Genomic DNA, 26,715 nt, shown 5'->3' with positions numbered 1-26,715 from the left:
TACTGCTTAAGAAGATACATTAGTGTTAATGTTAAATTCAGATAATATGCTAGAGCTTCCTATAGAAATTAAGTACTTAAAGGGTTGGTACGGGTGCCCGAAATCCTCGAAAATGCTTGAATTTTAATGTTGAAAGTGCTTGGATTTTGGATTAAGTGCTTGTAAATGCTTGAAATTCTTACTGTATTTCTCTTGCAATCTGACTATAGATAACCGCATTTTCGTGTTTTTTTTTTTTATTGATGTGTATACAAAAAACAACAGAGGGACATACCTATATCATTGGTGTCGACATTAAACATGTTGTACACATCCTTAGATTTAAATTTGTATAATTTTAAGAACAAACAACGGTCACATGAAATGAAACCAAATAAACTATACAATATTTAGATTAAAAAAATAAATAAAAAGACCAAAAAAGACACAAAATGACTAAAAAAAGATACAAAATGACTAAAAAAAAACTAAATTACTTAAAAAAAGACACAAAATGACCCAAAAAAGACACAAAATGACAAAAAAAAACTAAATTACTTAAAAAAAGACACAAAATGAGCCCAAAAAGACACAAAATTACAAAAAAAAGATACAAAATGACAAAAAAAAAAAAGACAAAATTTGAAAAAAAGACAGAAAATTACCAAAAAAAGGACAGAAAATGACAAAAAAAAGACACAAAATGACTAAAAAAAAGACACAAAATGGCAAAAAAAGACATGAAAAGACACAAAATGAGAATACACGTGGGAGTGTCGCAATGCAACATGGTCCTTTTCCAGAATTGAAATCATGGCGGAAGACGACTAAAAACTTCAGGTTTTAGGGGAATATTTTAAAATCGCACATAGGTTTTACAGGCATTTTTTCCAGGCGTTTTAAGCCTTAATGGGCTAATAATGGATTTGATCTGACACGACAGCTGTAAGTTCAGCTTGAATTTGGAGCATGTAGCTGGTCTGTCTGATGGCTCCACTTCAGGTGGATCATGACAGGCTTGTGTGACTCTTATGTAGACACCTTCAAAATAAAGTGTTAGCATATCTTGTTTAACCCTCTGGAGTCCATGAAAGCGCCGGAGCACGACTTCTTCATGACGTCAAAAAAGACACAAAATGACTGGAAAAAGACACAAAATGACTGGAAAAAGACACAAAATGATCATAAAAGACACAAAAATGACCAAAAAAAGGCACAACAACAGACACAAAATGACAAAAAAATACACAAAATGACAAAAAAAAAACCTCTGGAGTCCATGAAAGCGCCAGAGCACGACTTCTTCATGACGTCAAAAATGACCAAAAAAGACACAAAATGACTAGAAAAAAAGACACAACAAAAGACACAAAATGACCACAAAAAAAGACATGAAAAGACTTGAAAAGGATTCAAAAATGGACAAAATAGCCCTATAAGACTCCATAAGACTAGAAATGTTTTTAGAAGCGTCCACTAGCCAGAGTGAGCACGAAGCGTGGCACACGGAGGAATGAAGGGACGACAGCTGACAGCCAGGAGAGATAGGGGACCTGGCTCAGCAGGAACCTGAGGGAGGTGAAATCAGCAACACTCCGTCCTGGAAATAATCAGATAAAACAGATTTAATTATGTGACTACATGAAAGTAAATTCAAATATAAACCCCCTTAAAAAAAACTTATTAACTTTTATAAAACTTGGAATCCCATTCTTTCCCTAATTGAGTCTATTTCATCGTTAGATGATTAACATAGATGGTTCTAATTAAGATAAATTGATATAACTTTTAAATGGCCAGTAATTGTTTTTAGTATACTGATTTGGTGGTCAAACTCTAGGCACAACATATACAAATTGTTATAGCTATTTTTTGTTTGTTTTTTCCAAGCATGCTGTATATCTCCTCTAAATGTCCCTTTTTATTTTATTTATTTATTTAGTATTATAATTATTTGTTTGGTTTTATGTGTATGTATATGTATGTGTGTATGTTTGTATGTATATTTTTATTTTTCGTTTTTTATTATTGTTTATTTGGCTACTGTTCACCCCTTCTGTTTTTCTTTGAGGGGGAGAGAGTTGTATTTTCTCATTATCATTACTATTTATTGTTTTTTGCTTATTTTTTGTGAATGACAACCCAATAAAGATATATATGAAAAAAAAAAAGAAAAAAAAAAAAAAAAAACTTACCATCGACATCTTTTAACCCGTAGCGCCTCGCCAGGTCACAAGTCATGAGCACTTTCCCAGTCAGGGACATCAGATTTTTATCTTTCAGGCAGACAGAGAAATGATGCAAAGTTTACAAATGACCAAAACCACTTGTACACTGCAAAAAAAAAAGGTGTGTCTAAAAACAAGATAAAAACACTAAATCTGAGGGAAATGATCTTGCTGCATGGACAGATAATTTCACTAAAGGTACATTTGTTTGGACAAATATAATGACAAGAACAAAAATAGCTCACAAGAGTTTAATTTAAGAGCTGATATCTAGACATTTAACATGGTTTTCTTGATATTAACCAAAATCACTGAAAACCATGGAAAATGTCTACACTGCAAAAAAAGGGTGTGTCTAAAAACAAGATAAAAACAGTAAATCTGAGGGAAATGATCTTGCTGCATGGACAGATAATTTACCTTGACAAGATTTCTTAAATTAAGATTATTAAATCTAGAAATAAGCATGTTGAACACTTAAAATAAGAAATTAACTCTTAAAACCAGATAAATTAAAGGTGCCAGCAGTGATGAACTGGCCCGAGCAGAGTGACCTGATGATTATTGGTTTCTTACCAAGATAAAAAAAAACGTTTTGTGTCTTTATTTTGTGATTTTATGTCTTTTTGTCCCTTTTTTTGGTCTTTTTTGTCCTTTTTTTTGTCTTTTTTTGCACTGCAAATAATTTGTTTCTTACCAAGATAAAAAAAAAACTTTAGATTTAGAAGTGTTAGATAATTGATCTTGTTTTAAGAGTTAATTTCTTATTTTAAGTGTTCAACATGCTTATTCCTAGATCAATAATCTTAATTTAAGAAATCTTGCCAAGTGAAATTATCTGTCCATGCAGCAAGATCATTTAGATTTGACTTTATTAATCCCACAGCGGGGAAATTTCTTTGTTACAGCCGCAGAAAATCACACAATTTTAAGATAAGATAAAAAACAATCTAAGAAAAGACATTTAACAATATACAAAATATACAAAATATCCCTCAGATTTAGTGTTTTTATCTGGTTTTTAGACCTTTTTTGCAGTGTACCAGTAAATGCTTGTAACAGTGTGTGCAGTTTCTCAAATTCTCACTTGTATAAAACCTTTCTGACTGTGATGTGAACACCATCTCATACAGTGTAATCTACCTTTGGCCAGGTTCACAATGCACTTCCCGCTCATTTCTGGGGTTTCTCCATTGGCACATACATCTTTAAGCTGAAAAAAAAAAATCCAGGGATTTAGCAAAAAACTGAAGTAGTATTAGTAGTCGTATTAGAATACCCTTTTTCATCCATTTCTTGTTCATTTTAATAACCAAAATAATTATCAAGAAAACCATGTTAAATGTCTAGATATCAGCTCTTAAATTAAACTCTTATCAGCTATTTTTGTTGTTATCTTTATATTTATCCAAACAAATGCAAATTTTGTTGTACAAGGCATTAAAACAATAACAGTGAAGAAAACAAGGGTGGTCTAATATTTTTTACATGACTGCATATACCAATGATTTACCTTTAACCCATTTAGGCCTAAAATGCCTGGAAAAAATGCCTGGAAAACCAATGGGCGATTTTAAAATAAGTTTATTTTAAGGGTTATTTAGTTAAAGTTTAAGGGTTATTTAGTTAAAGTTTTTTTTTGGTAATTCTGTCCTTTTTTTGGTAACTTTGTGCCTTTTTTGGTAATTTTGTAACTTTTTTAATACTTTTGTGTCTTTTTTTTGGTAATTCTGTATCTTTTTTTAATTATTTTGTGTCTTTTTTGGGTAATTTTGTGCCTTTTTTGTGTAATTCTGTGTCTTTTCTGGATAATTTAATTTAATAAAAAAAAGACAATACTCTACCTTAGGAGTGACACCCTGTGGTGTTTCTTTCTCCAGTATGTACTGAGTCACCAGCTCTGTTTGTACCGCTCCCGGCCACAGACTGACAGAAGCCACTCCTCTGTTTTTCAGATCAACAGCCATGTCTGCTGCTAGCCGGTCACACTGGAAACACACCAGACCACAGAACAGGTTTTTAATACAGTCACCTAGTTATCAATGAAATTTGGCTCTTGATAGCATGTCCAAAACACCACAAACAAGAGTTCACCAAGTACTTTCACGTCTGTTCTAACTGAAATGGGAACACAGATATTGGGGCAGTTGTTTTTTAATGGGCATTTAAAACGGATCTAACTGCATTGTGCTTACACTGAAAAACTGACAAGCTGGACATGTACATTTGTAAAAACCGACATAAAAAAAAACATAGCAAAAAAATATATCTATATATATATTTCTAAAAATAGAAGTCAGCTCTGTCTCCACTGTGTTAAAGTGTTCATGTGTTTTAGTCTTTTTGGTAATTTATTGTCTTTTTAAAAAAAATCATTTTGTGTTTTTTTTCAGTCATTTTGTGTCTTTTTTGGTCATTTTGTGTCTTTTTTTTGTCATTTTGTTTCTTTTTGTGTCATTTTGTGTTTTTTTTTTTGTCATTTTGTTTCTTTTTGTGTCATTTTGTGGTCAATTTGATTCTTTTCTGGGTAATTTTGTGTCTTTTCTGACAAATCCCAACAAGTATCAAGTTGTTACTTTCCAAGGAGTCTCTGGCTTGAAGCTGACTGTTACACACTCAGGAGGTCAGAATGGACCTTTAAACTGATAGCAAAGGACTTAGATTAAATGTAACAATAAAATATGAAAAAAATATATAAATGCACAGACAGAGAGATGTTTTAGTTGTTGTCCGCTTCATTATTTGTCCAAAATTTGTCGTATTAACTGAGTTTATATGATCTGAACTGTGAGATTCTGTTCAGTGAGACAACATGCATGTTAAATTGGGGGTCGCGACTCAAAAAGGTTGAGAATAGCTGCCCTAGTCTAAAGTGTGCTTGGGAATGATGCATTTTCTGACCAACAACACCTTAGAATAAATATTAGAGTGATTAGTTCATTTTTAAATTCAGGGTTCGTACACTTTATCAGTGGTCAAATTCAAGATTTTTCAAAGACTTTCCAGGTCCATTTTCAAGCTTTTCCAGTACCTTCCACCTGTTGTAAGTTGCATGTTTTAGATGAGTACTTACATACTAAAAGGGGGAGATTTCACTGAACCATACCAACAGAGATGGTGTTACACTTTTAGGAGGAACGGTTTTCATTTCAGATAGGCTACTCATTATTCTTACATTGAACATGTGATTATCTATAGTCTATAGATGGATATAGTCAGATCATTTTAAAAAATATTTGAAAAACCTATTACTATTTCAATAACCTATTCTAATTCTTGTTTCATTGCTATGTTTTGTTTTTCTAGTTTCTTGCTCTGTATAACTCGACGATTATTTTTATGTTATATTAGGGAATCCCACTATTCAAGCCCCATGAGGGTTTTTTGGGCTTTCCTGGCATGTCTTTATTTTATTTCAATATGCATATGGAAAATATAATATATATTATTGTTGTTGAGATTGCAAGAGAAATACAGTAAGAATTTCAAGCATTTACAAGCACTTTATCCAAAATCCAAGCACTTTTTAAACCTTGAAAATACATTTAAATTCAAGCATTTTCAAGGATTTCAAGCATCCGTACCAACCCTGAAATAAGAGAACTTACTGCAGCTTTTCCAACACCATATGGCACATTGAAGAGATACATCAGTCCCCCGATAGATGAAATGGTGACTATCAGACCCCGACCCTGAGCCACCATCATGCGGGATGCATGAACTGAGAAGAAATAGTGGCCTCTGCAACATAAATAAAGATGGGAATCAGTCCAATCACAGAAATCTTCCAGTTTCTTGTTAATGTAACGTGAGAGAGATACGACTGTCCAAAAATGTAAGCTGAACTCAGACTAAACAAATCAACAGCTGTCCTCTGGATGAACTGAGAAGAAATAGTGGTCAGATAAATAAAATAAAATAAAAGATAATAAAAGATAATCGCAAAAATTTTGCATTGAAGTGAATGGGACGGCCGGGGGAAAAAATGAGCGAAAAAGAACAATAATTGGAGATTTTCAAACGTCTACTTCTCTGGCATAATTTCACCTAGAGACTCCATTTAAACTTTAAACAGTAGACACAAGTCTTGTGTATCGGTGTATTAATCCACGTTTCGATAGGTCATATAGTTTTTTATCAATCCCTGTTCAATGACCATGATCATTTTTGGAGAAATTCTGAGATTATAATGGGTGTGTATTGCACGGAATGTTCGTGTCAGAGTGTGTGACATCATCGCCAGAATGTAGAGGGAGAGAAAAAATTGTCAAAAAATAAATTTGAAAACTGCGCTCCAGTGGCCAGATAAATAAAAATGTAAGTATATCCTACATTTAGTTATGTATTCTGAAAGAGTCACTTCTGACGAAAAATGTATGCTGACTTCAAAACTAAAAAGAGAAAAGAGGAATTCATCAGTGGACTTATCAGACATGACGAAGCATTAAATCATACCTGAGACCTGTGTTGTTGATGGAATCCCAAATGGTTGGATCAAGTTCCCAGAACTTGGTCCCGATGTTCTCAAAGATAGCCTGGAATAACACAGAACAATGTTTAGAGTTTATGTTAAGAAAAAGTCAGTGGGCAGTTTATGATTGGCAAACTCAAATTACCTGGGGGCTGCTAGAGGCAGTATCAAAATGACCAAAAAAGACACAAAATTACTAAAAAAAAGACAAAAATCACCAAAAAAGACACAAAATTATTTTAAGAAGACACAAAATTACTAAAAAAAAGACACAAAATTATTTAAAAAGACACAAATTGACAGAAAAAAAACTAAATTACTTAAAGAGGCCACAAAGTAACCAAAAATACACAGAATTATTTAAAAAAAGACACAAAATTACAAAAAAAGGACACAAAATGACCAAAAAATGATACAGAATGACCAAAAAAAAAGACACAAAATTATTAAAAAAAGACATAAAAGTATTTAAAAAAGACACAAAATGTTTTTTTTAAAAAAGACACACAATTACCCAAAAAAGTAATTAAAAGGACCTTCCACACACAACACGGTCAAGTGCCATTCATATAAAACTCACATTAAACTTTCATATCAAGGTGGGGGCCACAAAATATCGTCACAAGGGCCACAATTGGCCCGCGGGCCGCAAGTTTGAGACCCATGATGTAGAGTGTTTGATGTCAGTGCAGTGTGTCTACCTGTACTCCAGCGTAGGCGTTGTTAACCAGGATATCCAGTCGGCCGTTCTGTTCACGTTTAATCTGCTCAAACAGCTCTTCAATGTCTCCGTCTTTAGTAGAATCACAGATAACCGGCACACAGTTTCCACCTCTCTCCTTAACCTGCGTTAGAAACAGACACATCAGCTGTAAACCATAGAAGCAAACCCAGACTGGAACAGTACAACTACAGAACTACAGAGAGGAGAAGGAACTACAAAACTACAGAGAGGAGAAGGAACTACAAAACTACAGAGAAGAGAAGGAACTACAAAACTACAGAGAGGAGAAGGAACTACAAAACTACAGAGAGGAGAAGGAACTACAAAACTACAGAGAGGAGAAGGAACTACAAAACTACAGAGAAGAGAAGGAACTACAGAGAGGAGAAGGAACTACAAAACTACAGAGAAGAGAAGGAACTACAAAACTACAGAGAGGAGAAGGAACTATAAAACTACAGAGAGGAGAAGGAACTATAAAACTACAGAGAAGAGAAGGAACTACAGAGAAGAGAAGGAACTACAGAGAGGAGAAGGAACTACAAAACTACAGAGAAGAGAAGGAACTACAGAGAAGAGAAGGAACTACAGAGAGGAGAAGGAACTACAAAACTACAGAGAAGAGAAGAACTACAGAGAAGAGAAGGAACTACAGAGAGGAGAAGGAACTACAAAACTACAGAGAGGAGAAGGAACTACAAAACTACAGAGAGGAGAAGGAACTACAAAACTACAGAGAAGAGAAGGAACTACAAAACTACAGAGAAGAGAAGGAACTACAAAACTACAGAGAAGAGAAGGAACTACAAAACTACAGAGAGGAGAAGTAACTACAAAACTACAGAGAGGAGAAGGAACTACAAAACTACAGAGAGGAGAAGGGACTACAAAACTACAGAGAAGAGAAGGAACTACAAAACTACAGAGAAGAGAAGGAACTACAAAACTACAGAGAGGATAAGGAACTACAGAGAAGAGAAGGAACTACAAAACTACAGAGAAGAAGAAGAGAAGGAACTACAAAACTACAGAGAAGAGAAGGAACTACAGAGAAGAGAAGGAACTACAGAGAGGAGAAGGAACTACAAAACTACAGAGAAGAGAAGGAACTACAAAACTACAGAGAAGAAGAAGAGAAGGAACTACAAAACTACAGAGAGAAGAAGTAACTACAAAACTACAGAGAGGAGAAGGAACTACAAAACTACAGAGAAGAGAAGGAACTACAAAACTACAGAGAGGAGAAGGAACTACAAAACTACAGAGAAGAGAAGGAACTACAAAACTACAGAGAGGAGAAGGAACTACAAAACTACAGAGAGGAGAAGGAACTACAAAACTACAGAGAGGAGAAGGAACTATAAAACTACAGAGAGGAGAATGAACTACAAAACTACAGAGAGGAGAAGGAACTACAAAACTACAGAGAGGAGAAGGAACTACAAAACTACAGAGAGGAGAAGGAACTACAAAACTACAGAGAGGAGAAGGAACTACAAAACTACAGAGAGGAGAAGGAACTACAAAACTACAGAGAGGAGAAGGAACTACAAAACTACAGAGAGGAGAAGGAACTATAAAAAATACAGAGAAGAGAAGGAACTACAAAACTACAGAGAAGAGAAGGAACTACAAAACTACAGACAGGAGAAGGAACTACAAAACTACAGAGAGGAGAAGGAACTACAAAACTACAGAGAGGAGAAGGAACTACAAAACTACAGAGAAGAGAAGGAACTACAAAACTACAGAGAGGAGAAGGAACTACAAAACTACAGAGAGGAGAAGGAACTACAAAACTACAGAGAGGAGAAGGAACTACAAAACTACAGAGAGGAGAAGGAACTACAAAACTACAGAGAAGAGAAGTAACTACAAAACTACAGAGAGGAGAAGGAAATACAAAACTACAGAGAGGAGAAGGAACTACAAAACTACAGAGAGGAGAAGGAACTACAAAACTACAGAGAGGAGAAGGAACTACAAAACTACAGAGAGGAGAAGGAACTACAAACTACAGAGAGGAGAAGGAACTACAAAACTACAGAGAGGAGAAGGCCAACATTTCAGGTGCAGTAGACATTTCTTTTTCTATCTTACAGCTGTTTTTTTTTGTCGTCCCTGTAATAAACTGAAGTCAAAGCATCACCTGAGCAGCCGTTTGTTTCAGCGTGTTCTCCTGGCGTCCTGTGATGTAGACGGTGGCTCCGGCCTCAGACAGCTGCAGAGCGATTCCCCGGCCGATTCCTCTGGAGGCTCCTGTGACCACACACACCCAGCCAGACAGGGACATTTTCCCTGAGGAGGAAACATCACACATGTAAGCTCACACACACCATGATATACAAAAGATATATAGATATATACAGTGGCCTTGCAAAAGTATTCAAACCCCTTGGATGTTTCACCCTTTTGTTACTTTTACACATGAAATCATGGTCAATATAAGAATTTGCAAAAAAAAAAAAAAAACCCTCTTTAACCCTTTGATGCACAACATGGGTTTTTGTGTTTTTATGTTCTATATATTTGCAATAAATTATTTTCATCATTCAGTATTCCAGGTTTTCCTCAATTAGTTGGTTTTTGATCATCATACATCCTAATTTTAATGTTTTCCTTTATTCATTTTTTAATAAAATCCCTTTTTGTGTCACTACTCTTCTAATGCACAACATGGGTCAAAAATGACCCATATCCATTTTTTAGCTAAGAAGTTTGCTAAGCTAAATACTCAGCTAACTTCTTGGCTTAGTATTTAGCTAAGTAGCTTGTTAAGCTAACTACTTAGCTAACTTCTTGGCTAAGTATTTAGCTAAGTAGCTTGCTAAGCTAACTACTTAGCTAACTTCTTGGCTTAGTATTTAGCTAAGTAGCTTGCTAAGCTAACTACTTAGCTAACTTCTTGGCTTAGTATTTAGCTAAGTAGCTTGCTAAGCTAACTACTTAGCTAACTTCTTGGCTTAGTATTTAGCTAAGTAGCTTGCTAAGCTAACTACTTAGCTAACTTCTTGGCTTAGTATTTAGCTAAGTAGCTTGCTAAGCTAACTACTTAGCTAACTTCTTGGCTTAGTATTTAGCTAAGTAGCTTGTTAAGCTAACTACTTAGCTAACTTCTTGGCTAAGTATTTAGCTAAGTAGCTTGCTAAGCTAACTACTTAGCTAACTTCTTGGCTTAGTATTTAGCTAAGTAGCTTGTTAAGCTAACTACTTAGCTAACTTCTTGGCTAAGTATTTAGCTAAGTAGCTTGCTAAGCTAACTACTTAGCTAACTTCTTGGCTTAGTATTTAGCTAAGTAGCTTGTTAAGCTAACTACTTAGCTAACTTCTTGGCTAAGTATTTAGCTAAGTAGCTTGCTAAGCTAACTACTTAGCTAACTTCTTGGCTTAGTATTTAGCTAAGTAGCTTGTTAAGCTAACTACTTAGCTAACTTCTTGGCTAAGTATTTAGCTAAGTAGCTTGCTAAGCTAACTACTTAGCTAACTTCTTGGCTTAGTATTTAGCTAAGTAGCTTGCTAAGCTAACTACTTAGCTAACTTCTTGGCTTAGTATTTAGCTAAGTAGCTTGCTAAGCTAACTACTTAGCTAACTTCTTGGCTTAGTATTTAGCTAGGTAGCTTGATACTAGTTGCTTACTCAAGTACTGCATTTAAGTACAATTTTAAGGCACATGTACTTTACTTGAGTATTTCCGTTTTTCGTAACCTTACACTTCTACTTCACTACATTTTGAGGCAAATATTGGACATCTTACTCCTCTACATTCAGCTGACAGCTTTAGTTACTTTTCAGGTCGAGATTTAACATGAAAAACATGATAAATCTAAAGTGATTAGACATTTATTTTTATATTTAACCTAATAATTGTACTTTAATTGAGCCATATCTTTACAAAATTAAAACGCTGCTTACATAAATGCATCAATATAAATAATCCAATAATGTATTTGGAATATATAAAACAATCTGAGTGGGTCCATTCTGCATAAGGAGTACTTTTACTTTTGATACTTTATGTACATTTTGATGCTTTTTACTTCTAATTAAGTAAGTTTTGAATGCAGGACTTTTACTTGTAGTGCAGTAATTTCACAGAGTAGGAAAGGTACTTTTACTTAAGTTAAGGATCTGAATACTTTTTCAACCACTGATGATTATGTGACACCTACAAATGTATGGTCGCAATAGTTGTGGTTGAAATGTGATTGTTATGTTATTATGTATTTTCTTATGAAAGAGACCAGGTTTACAGGTATTTTCAGTTTATACTTTTGAAAGTGTAATTATGCACTTACGCCACAAGGGGGAGTAGCAATTACATAACTACATAGTGTCCAGTCATTGTTATGAAGCAGCCTACACTGACGTTATGATTAAAAAAGTGATGCAAGTTATTATGATTAATGTGTGTATATGTATTAAGTATGATGCATATCACAAAAAAATGTATGCACAAAAAAAATACCAAAGCAAGTATTGACTATGGCGGCGTGTGGAACATCTATTCAGCTTCTAGTAACAAGCTATTTTTACTCAATAAAACAAACTTTTAGACATAAGGTCACAGTCCTGCTATTATTGTGACACATTTTTCTTGTAAAAACAATTAAATATATATATCGTCACACTGTTAAAATAATGTCCAAGTAATTTTTTGTCAAAATTGTTTTGTTTTTTTTGCCTAAATCATCTCCTCCTATGGTAAATGATGCCTAAATCAAAATAAAATGTGACTTCGGCAGTTTTTTGAACATGCCTTTGTGACTTAAGCAAGGTATGGTAACACTTTATTTTGAAGGTGTCTACATAAGAGTGACATGAGCGGGTCATAAACATGACATGGGATGTGTCATGAACATTAATGACACTTTGAAGTAACATTAATGCTCATGATACTTGTCATGTCATGTTTCTGACAGGCTTTTGTCACTCTTATGTAGACACCTTCAAAATAAAGTGTTACCATATCTTGCTCAAGTCACAAAGGCATGTTCAAAAAAATTACCTAAGTCATTTATTTCTCTTAAGTTAAATAATTTACACACAGTGTTATTACTATGCCAATAGCCATTATTATTGTTACATCCTTTTTGAGTGAAATGATCAATAAATGTCATATGTTACACTTTTGGTGAAGTTTTTTGTGTTTCCTGCAAAACTTGAAAAATGAGTTAGTCGATTATTTTAACAGAGTGACGAAATGTATTAAGTATGATGCATATCACAAAAATTGTATATGCACACTAAAAATGCCAAAGCAAGTATTGATTAACGAGCTATTTTAACTCCATAAAACAAACTTTTTGACATAAGGTCACAGTTCTGCTGTTATTGTGACACATTTTTCTCGGTAAAACAAGATAATATATTCAAAAAAACATGCTTTTCAGTGACGAGACTTTACTGTATTTACTCCGTAGCTTGTAAAATAAACTTTAAAATCTAGAGTTTGCCCACTTCGACTACCTTTTCCCGCAAATAGCGCTGGATCCGGTTTATCAAGTCCAAATAATAGTTTTGTGGAGGTCACTCACAAGGTCTCGATAAAAATGACACAACTGGTTTGTTTGCGCTGCTGTTGATAATTTCCTCCTGAGAAGAGAGAGGGTTTGGCAGAAGATCTCGTGTCTTATCGCGAGATTACGAAAACGAGTGAGGATTCACCTCAGCTGACTTCTTCCTTCGGTTAAAAGTCCGATAGAGTCAGCCAGTGACACACAGCTGTTGGTTGTTTTGTTTTTATTTTTTATTTTATTTTTTCTTCTTTTTTTTTGCTGGGACAGTTAGATTGTATAAATTATATGTTGATTGTAATTCAATGATTGTAAATATTGCTTTCTTTTATTGTTATTAGTTTTTCTTTTCATCTAAAATGAATAACAGAATTATAATAATTTATTGTAAATATTGCTTTCCTTATCTTGTTATCTTTTTTTCTGATGCTTGCTTTGGCAATATATACATTGTTATGTCATGCCAATAAAGCCAATTGAATTGAATTGAATTGAATAGAGTAACATTTAACACGTTAAGCACGTTTGGGCGTTAATTATTTAGTAAAAAAACAAAAACAGCATGAGTTGTGTTTGAAAAATAAAAAATCATTCCAACTGATTTTAACAGTTATAAACTGTTAGGACAGATAACATTGAACTATCTTACTGCTGAGTGTCGGAGGTGGTTTAACTTACATTTCACACACGATGGCGCTGTAGTCTCCATGCAAAATCACCTTGTGTGTATATCAGGGCATTTTCATTCATAGCTGAAGCAATATTTGCCATAGTGAATAAAAGCATTTATTTTGGCCTGTTTTTATTGTTAATTTTCTGTGTCTTTGCGGCTGTTAAACTGCTGTAATATAAAGGATAATTCTATATACAGTCATGGAAAATTTGTTTTCTTTAATATCTTGTTCATTTTAATACCTGGTACAACTAAAGGTACATTTGTTTGGACAAATCTAACGATAACAACAAAAATAGCTCATAAGAGTTTAATTTAAGAGCTGATATCAAGACATTTTCCATGGTTTTCTTGATAAAGATTTTGATTATTATAAAGAAAACCATGGAAAATGTCTCGATATCGGTACAATACAAACAAAAGACACAGGTGTCTATGGAAATGTACCATATTTATTTATTTATTTTTACCATTAATACACACAAAAACAGCAGAAAAAAATAAATAATAAAACTACAAAACAGTCTATTTGCATGTAAATAAAAAAATAGTAATAGTTTTCATTGTAGAAAGAAAATTTCCATTTTAAAAATGGTCTAGAAACATAAATGTCACACTGTGAAAACTCCTATGATTGAACTTTCAACTGGCTTTCTCAGCTTGTCTACATATCATATATAAATAAAGTTATTACTGTAAATAAAACATGTGTATTTTCAATAAATAGATGGACTCCAGAGGGTTAAATCCCCAGACTTTCTTGTCACTCTTTCCCTTCAGCTGTCCCTTATCTTCCTTTTGGTAAACTGGCTCTGATAAGCTATAATTCCCATCATAGCTTCTCTCAGTGCCAGCGTGAGCGAAGGTCTGATCAATGACTGGAAACACTTGTGTGTTTTTAAATGTTTGTGCAGGGGCATTCTCTCTCTCTCTCTCTCTCTCTCTCTCTCTCTCTCTGTCTCTCTCTCTCTCTCTCTGTCTGTCTCTCTCTCTCTCTCTGTCTGTCTCTCTCTCTCTCTCTGTCTCTCTCTCTCTGTCTCTGTCTCTCTCTCTGTCTCTCTCTCTCTCTCTCTCTCTCTCTCTCTCTCTCTCTTGGCTATCAGTCAGATTTTTCATTTTATTTTAATTAACAAAGTATAAAGCTGCCAGGAACCCAAAATACAAGCAAAGGACACAGGTCGTTTTGTCTTTTTTTAGTCATTTTGTGTCTTTTTTGGTCATTTTGTGTTCTTTTTTTTGTCATTTTGTTTCTTTTGTGTCTTTTTTAGTCATTTTGTGTCTTTTTTTGTCGTTTTGTTTCTTTTAGTCTCTTTTTTTGTCATTTTGTATCTTTTTTAGTCATTTTGTGTCTTTTTTTAGTCATTTTGTTTCTTTTTTGTGTCTTTTTTAGTCATTTTGTTTCTTTTAGTCTCTTTTTTTGTCATTTTGTGTCTTTTGTTAGTAATTTTGTGTCTTTTTTTTAGTCGTTTTGTATCTTTTTTTGGTCATTTTGTGTCTTTTGTGCAAATTTGTCAACTTCCTCTGCATTAATTTCTGTCTCTGTTTAGCATCTTCCAGTCTGTCCTTACATCACATGCATGGCTCCTTTTTCTCAACACAAACTTGACTATCAGTCAGATTTTTCATTTTATTTTAAATAAAGTATAAAGCTGCCAGGAACCCAAAATACAAACAAAAGACACAGGTTTCTATGGAAATGTACCAAAGTCACCATTTATACACACAAAAACAGCTGAAAAAAATAATAAATAATAAAACTACAAAACAGTTTATTTGCATGTAAATGAACTATAGTAATATTTTTTCATTGTAGAAAGAAAATTTACATTTTAAAAATGGTCTAGAAACATAAAGGGCACACTGTGAAAGCTCCTATGATTGAACTTTAACTGGCTTTCTCAGCTTGTCTACATATCATATATAAATAAAGTTATTACTGTAAATAAAACATGTATTTTCAATAAATAGATGGACTCCAGAGGGTTAACTTTGAAGTGGAACGGACGTCCTAAGTGATATCGAATTTCATTCAGTTTTCAAAAGTTGTAGTGTAATTATATTATTATGTGGATATTGTCACAGGTTGGTTTATTCTTATGATATTTGTGACAAACATCTTTACTGTTTCATTCACCTGTAGGCAAACTTACCTTAAGTGGCTTGTTTACATTGTAGCTGGTGCCTTCTAAAACTTTCATATATACTAAATATATGTTAAACATATGAGTTTTGTACTAGAACACTTTAACTTAAAAAGCGACGTTAGTGGATGTTCAAATGTGCTGTTATAATACTTACAATCCAACAGGTATTCACACATGCAAGAAATCTAATCAGCTTTTTTGTTCTCAGTTTGAAGAAGTTGTCAAAATCTTGATGCATGTTTAGTTCTTAAAAAAGCGCTCATATTGAATGAGATTCCAAAAAAACATACAGTGGCAAGAAAATGTAAGTAAACCCTTTGAAAGTACCTGGTTTTCTGCATTAATTGGTTATAAAATGTGAGTCCCAAGTATACTTCTGATAAAGCCGACAGCAGGGCTCCATGCTGCTTCATTTTTACGTTGCAACGTCATGAAAAAGTCGTGCTTTCGTGGACTCCAGACGGTTAAGGGTTCACTTGTTTTTTCCACCAACATTATGACCATCATTATGATATTATGACAACATTATTGAATGGATGTGTTCAACAAAGACCTGAAATATTATAATTAGGGCCTCGGGGCAATCGCACCAAGCACTGGTCCCATACAGCAATAGCTGTAGGGACCAGTGCTCGAAAAAATGAGCGAAAAAGAACAATAATTGGAGATTTTTAAACGTCTACTTCTCCGGCATAATTTCACCTAGAGACTCCATTTAAACTTTAAACAGTAGACACAAGTCTTGTGTATCGGTGTATTAATCCACGTTTTGATAGGTCATATAGTTTTTTATCAATCCCTGTTCAATGACCATGATCATTTTTGGAGAAATTCTGAGATTATAATGGGTGTGTATTGCACGGAATGTTCGTGTCACAGTGTGTGACATCATCGCCAGAGTGTAGAGGGAGAGAAAAAATTGTCAAAAAATAAATTTGAAAACTGCGCTCCAGGCCGCAAATTCTCTCTACAGAAATAATTTATACATAGAAACGTAGGAAAATTTGTCTTCTCACTCACAATCCTCTGGTAAAGCTGTCAGAGTTATAGTTTGGGTGTACGACGGACAGATTCGCCACCAAAACCACCAACAGCCTCATTGGCTCCCATATTAAAAACGCAGGGAGATTTCGGAAAAAGGGAAGATGGAACAGTTTTTTTAGATCGCTCTAACGAAGCTATTTTTTAATTTTTCTTAAAAAAAATCACATGTAGACGTTCAGGAAGAACTCGGGACGCTCAAAGTGAAGTCGGATCAATGATAGGTATTATGGTTTTGCCAAAAATGCTTTCTGTTCGAGGCCAGAAATTTCAGTCCACCTCTGGCTGCTGTCACAATTAACAGGTGTCAGTTAATTCTGTTGATTGCTTTGATCTGATTGCCTTTGATCTTTGATGTGATTACAGTTACAGATACACACACACACATGCGCGTAAGCACGCACACTCCTCACACATGCATACACATGCTTCAAATACACACACGCTCACGCACATACGCGCATATCAGGTGAGGCACGAGACAAGTTGCAGATCACATTTTAAAACAAATCAATGCAGAAAACAAGGTAATTTCAAAGTTTTCACTTACTTTTCTTGCCACTGAATATGCAGCAAGTTCTGGTTTTATCTGCTGAGATTTTGACTAGTCCATTTTTTTTTATCCTTTTCATGTCTTTTCGTGTATTTTTTGTGTCTTTTTGTGTCTGTTGTGTCTTTTTCTAAAAGTTAATTTGTGTTTTTTTTGTCATTTTGTGTCTTTTTTGGTCATTTTTGTTTCTTTTTTCTAGTCATTTTGTGTCTTTTTGTGTCTTTTTTGGTCATATTTGTGTCTTATTTTGACGTCATGAAGAAGTTGTCTCCAGAGTGTTAATGTCAGGGTTATGGTTACATGGCCATTGCTTTCCTACTTGATAGTGGCTCATATTTACTGGCTACTGGCATCCTATTACAAACAGAGCAGAATCAATAACATTTAGTCAATCATTATAAACACATTCACTTTTCCGGGAAGTGATTTTTTTTTTTTACAGAGAACACTTGGCAGAAGCTCAGATCAAACAAAAGTGAATACTGACTCATGAAAGCATACAAATCATGTGTTTTAAGGGCGGCTGGATTTTATATAGACAGACTGAATGGATGAGGTTGTTAAAGTCTGAACGTGATGTCAGAGTTGGCCTTCTGGCCTTCTGGACCTTGTGTGGGTGTTACCAGTGTTTGCTGGAGAGAGATGAGCAAATCTGTCAATACTGTCACCAAGTTGTTTCTTTTTAACCCCTTTTTTCTTTTTATCCTTTGTATTATTATTGTTTATATTTGTTTGAGTAGTTACCTAAGATTTTTTTGTTTTTTTCTCTCTTTTCTTTCTTTCTCTTCTCGTTATTGTCCACTGTAAACAATCGTCTTGTAAATTAACAGTAAAATACTGGCAGCAGGGTTGCCAGAGTTCTACTGTTTTATAATTTTACATTTCCTCTACTGTTATCTATTTTACAGCATGTTACTGTGATAAAACCACACACTGAATTACAGTAAAATCCTGCATTTCATTGATTTTTACAGTAGACTAAAACACAGTATAGAGCTGAAGCTAGTAGCAATATTGTTGCAGTATACAATGCAGTCATTTTTTGTAAATAGAGCATATTACTGTCTGAAAGCCAATTACTACGAATTAAGTGCTGTCTTCACTGTAACCTCTAATTTTAATATACCATATACTGAATGAGTTAGTTAAGTAAAATACAGCCATTAAAATGTGGACAAGAAGAGACTTAGAAAATATCATATATATATATACATATATATATATATATATATATATATATATATATATATATATATATATATATGATATTTTCTAAGTCTCTTCTTGTACACATTTTTAATGGCTGTATTTTACTTAAAAAAAAAAAAAAAAAAAAATATATATATATATATATATATATATATATATATATATATATATATATGATATTTTCTAAGTCTCTTCTTGTACACATTTTTAATGGCTGTATTTTACTTTAAAAAAAAAAAAAAATATATATATATATATATATATATGATATTTTCTAAGTCTCTTCTTACCATTGTGAGATGTTATAGTCATTATAGGTCATTTATAGTCATTTTTGTGTGCAGAATAGACCAAAAAATGACCGTAAAAAGTATTATAAACTGAGCTATTTTGCTTTTTTTTGTCCCTGTTTTATGAGTCGATGATGATGCAACGGAAAGCACTTATCGTTCAAGAATTACAGATCTGGACCGCATCCTTACAAAGGTGAGTCCCCAAAACTGTGACTTATCAAGTGAAATAAATATATATATATATAAATATATATATATATATATATATATATATATATATATATATATATATATATATATTTTTTTTTTTTTTTTTTTTTTTTTTTTTTTTAATGGGAAACAGCAGGCTACCAACAAATATTGCCCAGAATGCATTGTTTTCTACAGTATAATTACCTTTTTAATGGAAAACCGTATGTTACTGTCACAATTTGGCTGTTTTCTTACAGAAATTTGTTACAGTGTAGATTTGTGAGGATCTTAAACTCTAAGCTATATTTATACAGGGTTTATTTATTTATTTATTTTTCTCAGGGTAAATGTATATTGTATTTGTTTGTACTTTTATTCTATTTTGTAGATGGGGTAATTGTATATTGGATTTTTATAGTATTGTGATTTTGTATGTAGTATATATATATATATATATATATATATATATATAATTGGAAATATGTGATCAGATTTCATACACAGCTGTTAGCATTTTGCAATGTTGTTTTTTGGTTTGCCCCTTCTTTATTTGGGAAGCCACCCCCACTCTGGACATTGATCATTCAGTGGGATATAAAAAGCTTTGAGTAGGAGAGGAAAGATTGAAAGACAAGAGCACAATGGCTGGAGGATCTCACCTCATTTGGATTTGCTCCCTTCTCTTCTGTGTCTTTGAAGCTTCTGACACCAGACATAGTAAGTCAAGTTCAGTTGGTTTTATTCATCAGGGTTTTCTCTGCCATTGTGAGATGTTATGGTCATTATAGGTGTTTTTGTGTGCAGAATAGACCAAAAAATGACCGTAAAAAGTATTATAAACTGAGCTATTTTGCTTTTTTGTCCCTGTTTTATGAGTCCCGGATGATGCAGCGGAAAGCACTTATCGTTCAAGAATTACAGATCTGGACCGCATCCTTTCAAAGGTGAGTCCCCAAAACTGTGACTTATCAAGTGAAATAAATTCATGAAGCAATTTTGGCAATCTGTATAACGCTCGATGTTACTGTGTTGACTCCAGATAACCCTACCAGACGGAATCGATCCCAAAAATGTAAATGTAACGGTATGTAACAACGTTTTTCTACATTGGTAAATATTTATCACATTAAAAAAATGTATATATATGTCAGTCAATTTAATAAATTGTGTTCCTTCGCAGTTCATCAATGCCAAATCCTGTACTGGTGAGTGCTTTTTATTAAGTAAAGTCCCCCATTTCAAATGCACACAATGGTTTAGGCCATGGGTCTCAAACTCGCGGCCCGCGGGCTAATTGTGGCCCTCGTGACGATATTTTGTGGCCCCCACCTTGATATGAAAGTTTAATGTGAGTTTTATATGAATGTCTCTTTACCGTGTTGTGTGTGGAAGGTCCCTTTATTGAGCAAGCTGGAGCTTTGTTTCACTTGTTTCTATGACGACTTTAACAAAAAGAAAGGCAGCTGCTACCGGACTGTTTATTATCTGTTGTGTTGTTGTTACCGCAAGAAGTGGAAATGTTATGGAATATCATTTTGTGTCTTTGTGTCTTTTTTTAGTAAGTTTGTGTCTTTTTAAAATAATTTTGTGTCTTTTTTTTTAGTAATGTTGTGTCTTTTTTTTTTGTAATAATGTGTTTTTTTTTAGTAATTTTGTGGATTTCTTGGGTCATTTTGTGTCTTTTTTTGGTAATTTTGTGTCTTTTTTTATAATTTTGTATCTTTTTAAAATAATTTTGTGTCTTTTTTTAGTAGTTTTGTGTCTTTTTTTTTGGTAATTTTGTGTCTTTTTTCTGTCATTTTGTGTCCTTTTTGTCTGTCATTTTGTGTATTTTTTTAGTAATGTTGTGTCTTTTTTTTTGTAATAATGTATCTTTTTTTAGTAATTTTGTGTATTTCTTGGGTCATTTTGTGTCTTTTTTTTAGTAATTTTGTGTCTTTTTTTGGTAATTTTGTGTCTTTTTTTTAAATAATTTTGTATCTTTTTAAAATAATTTTGTGCCTTTTTTTAGTAGTTTTTTTTGTTGTTGTAATTTTGTGTCTTTTTGGTACTTTTGTGTCTATTTTCTGTCATTTTGTGTCTTTTTTCTAAAGAAAATTACTTTTTTGAAATTTTCTTTTTTTGGTAATTTTGATACTGCCTCCAGCGCCCCCCGGGTAATTTTAAGTTTGAGACCCCTGGTTTAGGCTGATGAAGAGAACATACTATGACATATTGTGACACTCATTTATCTTCCTGAAACACTAATCTGCCCTGTCAGGTCTGAAGGAACAGCTGGAACTGCGTAACATTCAGCTTCAGCAGGCAACTCAACGCAACAGCCAGCTGGGTGAGTATTCCTCCTTTAAGAATGTCGGGTGCATAGCTCGTTAAGCTAATAGTTGCTCTGATATAACCTGAACTCTCTCTGACAGATAATGAAGCCTTCGGCTTGAGGAGAGAGGTCAGACACCTCAACCTGCAACTTGCCACATGCAGTTCGACAGCCTCCGCTATTACTGGCTGTAAGCTTTACATTGTACATCCATAAATACTCTACATACATGTTCAGATGATACAACTGACATTTTGCTAAGCCCCGTCTCTTTGTTGACGCTCCCTGATTAAATATGGCCTTTTTGGGGGGGGGGGGGGGGTTGCTAGCGGCTAACTGACGCTAGTGGCTAACTGATGCTAGCGGCGCTGCTTGTTACAGCTACAAGAGTAGCCATTAGCGTATCATTATCAAGCTGCAGTCCGAGGTGGATAATTTCAGACAGTCTAAAATAAACAGCAAAAAGCAAATTGAATCCCAACTTCAAGGTGAGTTTACTTCAAATGTATTAAGTTGAAAGCCACACAGTATAAACTAGAAACAAATCTCATAGTTACTCTAATAGCTACGGCAGATATGCATTACTACACTGCAAAAAAAGCCAACTTGTATTTTTTGGCCTAAAACAGGGGTTTAAGTTAAAACTTGGAAATATAAATTATTGACATTTAGGGCAATAATGTTAGTTAGCACAACAAAGGAAGCCAGTTGTCTGCTCAAAAACAAGTTTGTGAGTTGTTGTTACTTATATCTTTAAGTTGGGGTTCACAACAAGGGACAATAGTTCTGATAACTCTTATTTCTTTGTTGTGAAATGCAGGAAAGCGGTGAAATTCGGTCATTAGCAAAAGCTAGCGGCTAACTGTCGCTAGCGGCTAACTGACGCTAAGGGCTAACTGACGCTAGCGGCTAACTGACGCTAGAGGCGCTGCTTGTTACAGCTACAAGAGTAGCCATTAGCATATCATTGCTAACTCAAAATTGTGGTCGCAACATTAGCTGACAGAAGGGTCTGTAATGTGCTGGAAGGATATATTCAGGATTTAACCCATAAGCAAACGTTTTTATTTATTTATTACTTTTTAAACCAAGCCATATGGGCTAATCACACAGGGAGATTTTAGAAAACATATATAAGGATTAGCTAGTGCCCGTGCACATGGCCAAACAATTTTCTGTTTTGCCACCCTTTTCTACCATAACCTAACCATAACCCCGCAACAGTGGGGAACATAGGACCCTTTTTGGGAAATACGGGGAACATAGGACCCGGGGAACATAGGGATGACCCCGTTTAGACCATTATAAGCTCAAAATTCACAAAAACCAGCCTGAAAATCTTAACCCTCTTGAGTCTCCAAAATCACATCCAGACTAGAAAACAAAGCAGCGTGGAGCCCTACTGTAAATTTACCTCTAAAGTTCTGGCTGTAAACTCCATGAGGCCAGTTTAACCTCATGGAGGTTAAAGTTATATTTGCAACCTTTGTTCACATTTGCAACATTTACATTTTTTTATTGAGCATGATAGTGTTTTGATAGTAAAAAAAATATTCAAAATCACATTTTATGTTGGACTAAAGGACTAAAAAAGACACAAAATGACTAAAAAAAGACACAAAATGACTAAAAAAGACACAAAATGACTAAAAAAGACACAAAATGACTAAAAAAAGACACAAAATAACCAAAAGAAGACACAAAATGACCAAAAAAAGACACAAAATGGCTAAAAAAGACACAAAAAGATATAAAATGACTAAAAAAAGACACAATATGACTAAAAAAGACACAAAATAACCAAAAAGACACAAAATGACCAAAAAAAGACACAAAAAGATATAAAATGACCAAAAAAGACACAAAATGACTAAAAAAAGACACAATATGACTAAAAAATACACAAAATTACTAAAAAGACAAAAAATGACCAAAAAAAGACACAAAATGACTAAAAAAAGACACAAAATGAGAAGACAGAATGACCAAAAAAAACACAGAAGACACAAAATGACCAAAAAAAGACACAAAAAGGATTCAAAAAAGACTCCTTAGAGTTAACTGATAGCAATAAAGTCTTGTTAATAAAGTTGTCAGACCTATTTCAAAGCTGGCCAGTGATTGGCCAACAGCGTTCCAAGGGCGGGACTTAGCAAAGGGTCGGTTGGAATGACATAACCCAATGTTAAACTGTGTCTTTAATTCCTGGACAGCATATCAAGCCCAGTTAATCAACAAACTGAATCAACTCTTGCAGACATATGATAGTGATCCATTTCAGAGTAAGTTTGCCTGTTTACTTGGAGTTAAACCCTTATTGTTACGCAGCATTTAAAACTTTATTTAAAATGGCAGTGAGTACTTATTTTAAGATAAATGTTTTGTTTCTTCTAGTCCTGAAAATCTATAGCCTCACCAGAGAAATAAACATATTAGATAAGAAGATCAAGCATGCTGCTAATTCTACTGACGGCTCTGACATCACAGGTGAGTTTGTTTTATTGCTTTCACAATTTAGCCGTAGACGCTAAATCCCATTTCTGTCAACTCAATAAACTCCAATATGATTTTTAACTTGAAATATTTGTGCTTGAGCTTGATTTCAAATGTGTGAACTTGTGTCTCACAGCCTTGCTGAGAAAGCAACAAGAGAAGAAGACTGAACGGGAAACAAAGATGCAACAGTTAAGGAAAAGCAACCCAAGCTCAGCGCTGAGTAAGAGCTTTTTTATTTCTTTATCAAGATATTTTTATAACCATCTGAGAGCAGCAAAGTCTCATGATCTTGACCTATTTTGATTCATGCAAAATGTAAAAAAAATATACTTTTTTTGTGTGTTCAGTTCTTCAGATCATCGTCCTGCAGAGTCAGATCTGGGAGTTGGAACAAGCAACATCAAAATCAAGAGGAGAAACTAATCTCCAGGTCGACCAAAGAATTCAGGGTACATTTTTTGCTTACTCAGCTAAAATATTTACATGTTAAATTGCCTTTGATTAAGGCAGTAATATACATAAAATACATACAGAAAAGATTTTGATAATTTCATACACAGAAATCCAACTATTTTGGCTTCGTTCCCCACTGAGCAACTTTCATAGGAATGAATGGGGCCCCGCCTCCAATGCTGTATCCAGTTCTCTTTATTCAACCATTAGAAACCACATGGTCGTTCTCCGGCTGCAATGATGGTGCAGAAATGCTGAAAACGCAGAAGCGTAGGAAAAACCGACCAATCACAGACGACTAGGCTTTTTTTTAGGAGGGGGAGCTTAAAGCGACAGGCACTAAAACAGAGTGATTCAGACAAGTACATTCGGACCGACAGTTTGAAGAAAAAATTGGTTTTAGAACATTAAAGCATGTAATTCACGGTTTCCTCTATATTCATTTAGTAGCGGCGGCCTGCATATCATTAAAATACACAACGAATAAGATGGAATAGGCAGAATGTGCCAGAGGCACCAAATTTAGGCTTTTAGGGCAAATATTTTCTCCGCGGGAACATGCAACCGGACCCCCCTACTTAACGTAAATCGTAGAGGAAACACTGGTAATCGTGTGTAGTAAAAGACCAAAATACAAGTATAAACCCAAAAAATTAAGCAAAACGTCCCCTTTAAATGTGTGTGTTTACTCTGGCTTGTAGGGTTGTCACGATACTAAAATTTTCAACTCGATACCGATACTCAGGAAAATATTCGATACTCGATTCCATTTTCGATACCACAAGGATAAAAACAAAGACCCCAAAATTTAACAGAAATATTTTTATTAACAAGAAAAATACAACATGTAAAAATGAACAGAACCACAGGTTAAATATTTATAATAAAAACAGTTTTGCAAATGGAAACTGCAACTATGATAACAAGCTTCAGGTCTGAGGTAGTGCAAAAAATAAATAAATACAATAAACAATAACAATTAGAACAATATTTACGGCTGTGTGTGTTGCTGTTTGGTTGCAGGTCGACTTTTCTCTGCTTCATTCTGGGAGAAAATAACACTTTTCAGTCACTAACATTTATGTAAACGTATTAACTCTATGCTTATGTATACTGATACTGTGTCAATTAACGTAATATGGGCATACTACGTGCCTGATTTATTTATTTACGTTGTTTATAATCATTAACGTGACGTCAGCCTTTAATTGCTAGCTGCGGCTAACGGCTAATAATAACACGACCAACATTAATGCTACGATAACATCAGTAATAGGTCAGTTTGAAACGAAAGACACTAACCTGTCGAAACTCAATACTTTTGAAAATGAGTATCGTATCCGGATACAACGTTTTAGTATCGATACTTTGAGTATTGATACTTTTGACAACCCTATAAAAGACCAAAATACAAGTATAAACCCCAAAATTAAGCAAAATATGTCCCCTTTAACTGTGTGTGTTTACTCTGTCTCCATCAGCTCTACAAGGACAGCTGGACGCAAAGATCAGTGAGCTGCGAGGCTCAGGAAGCGCTGGTTCAACTAGTGAGTACATCTCCCAACATATGTCAATATTTCCTTCATAAATAAACATTTGGGCTGTAACTTTTCCTGACGCACCGTCTCTGTTGCTCCTCCAGTGATGGAGCTGATTACTGTGCAGAGTAGGATTTCATCTATCCAGAGACGCATCAATATCTACATTGAGAAATCCAGAACTTTTGCTGCTGGTAAGTCATAAAACCCCATCCCAACAGTCATCTCGGAGGAAAACAAATACTTGAGTTAATAAAAAAATAAAATAAAATAAAATAAAATAAAGTTAATTAATAGATAAATAATAATAACAACAATAATAATTAAAATAAATAAATTAAAAAATAATAAATAATCCCAACAGTCATCTCGGAGGAAAACAAATACTTGAGTTAACAAAAAAATAAAATAAAATAAAATAAAATAAAGTTAATTAATAGATAAATAATAATAATAACAATAATAATTTAAATAAATAAATTAAAAAATAACAAATAATCCCAACAGTCATCTCGGAGGAAAACAAATACTTGAGTTAACAAAAAAATAAAATAAAATAAAATAAAATAAAGTTAATTAATAGATAAATAATAATAATAACAATAATAATTTAAATAAATAAATTAAAAAATAATAAATAATCCCAACAGTCATCTCGGAGGAAAACAAATACTTGAGTTAATAAAAAAATAAAATAAAATAAAATAAAGTTAATTATTAGATAAATAATAATAACAACAATAATAATTAAAATAAATAAATTAAAAAATAATAAATAAATAAATAAAAAATGGGGGGGGGATAAATAAATAATAATAAAATAATAATACACAATAATAATAATAATAATAATGAAAGTATACATAATTAAAAAGTGACTGGACTTTTTATTTTAT

The 26,715-nt window shown here is 33.7% G+C and overlaps 2 protein-coding genes across 2 annotated transcripts in view; one reads left to right on the top strand and one right to left on the bottom strand.

Annotated features, from left to right (window-relative positions):
- Positions 1-1,379: 1,379 nt before the first annotated feature.
- LOC131980411 (dehydrogenase/reductase SDR family member 1-like) lies at positions 1,380-12,958 on the bottom strand. The gene is made up of 9 exons (XM_059344653.1): positions 12,938-12,958; positions 9,552-9,700; positions 7,380-7,523; positions 6,663-6,742; positions 5,816-5,948; positions 4,052-4,195; positions 3,351-3,420; positions 2,175-2,255; positions 1,380-1,579 (listed from the first exon to the last, which is right to left on the bottom strand). Exons 2-9 carry the CDS (start codon positions 9,693-9,695, stop codon positions 1,443-1,445), a joined length of 933 nt encoding a protein of 310 aa, XP_059200636.1. The 5' UTR covers positions 9,696-9,700; positions 12,938-12,958; the 3' UTR covers positions 1,380-1,442.
- Positions 12,959-19,602: 6,644 nt separating this feature from the next.
- The window catches only part of si:ch211-14a17.10 (putative leucine-rich repeat-containing protein DDB_G0290503), a 46,528-nt gene continuing 39,415 nt past the window's right edge, over positions 19,603-26,715 (top strand). The window contains exons 1-12 of the mRNA XM_059344640.1: positions 19,603-19,735; positions 19,895-19,962; positions 20,058-20,102; positions 20,199-20,223; positions 21,279-21,347; positions 21,433-21,522; positions 23,546-23,614; positions 23,727-23,819; positions 23,962-24,048; positions 24,176-24,277; positions 25,763-25,828; positions 25,924-26,013. Of these exons, the coding sequence (XP_059200623.1) occupies positions 19,660-19,735; positions 19,895-19,962; positions 20,058-20,102; positions 20,199-20,223; positions 21,279-21,347; positions 21,433-21,522; positions 23,546-23,614; positions 23,727-23,819; positions 23,962-24,048; positions 24,176-24,277; positions 25,763-25,828; positions 25,924-26,013 (880 nt within the window). The 5' untranslated portion in view covers positions 19,603-19,659. The remainder of the gene's footprint in view (positions 19,736-19,894; positions 19,963-20,057; positions 20,103-20,198; positions 20,224-21,278; positions 21,348-21,432; positions 21,523-23,545; positions 23,615-23,726; positions 23,820-23,961; positions 24,049-24,175; positions 24,278-25,762; positions 25,829-25,923; positions 26,014-26,715) is intronic.

The sequence above is a fragment of the Centropristis striata genome, chromosome 11, assembly GCF_030273125.1.
Source record: "Centropristis striata isolate RG_2023a ecotype Rhode Island chromosome 11, C.striata_1.0, whole genome shotgun sequence".
In the NCBI taxonomy this organism is placed as follows: domain Eukaryota; kingdom Metazoa; phylum Chordata; class Actinopteri; order Perciformes; family Serranidae; genus Centropristis; species Centropristis striata.
This window is presented reverse-complemented; position numbering and strand designations above follow the sequence as displayed.

Bases quoted from the DNA above. Each gene is read 5' to 3' on its own strand.
- LOC131980411 (XM_059344653.1), bottom strand. From the start codon at position 9,695: ATGTCCCTGTCTGGCTGGGTGTGTGTGGTCACAGGAGCCTCCAGAGGA. The intron at 7,524-9,551 runs GTGATGCTTTGA...TTTCTAACGCAG, and splicing joins TGAAACAAACGGCTGCTCAG to GTTAAGGAGAGAGGTGGAAA. The intron at 5,949-6,662 runs GTATGATTTAAT...TTTATGTTGCAG, and splicing joins ATCAACAACACAGGTCTCAG to AGGCCACTATTTCTTCTCAG.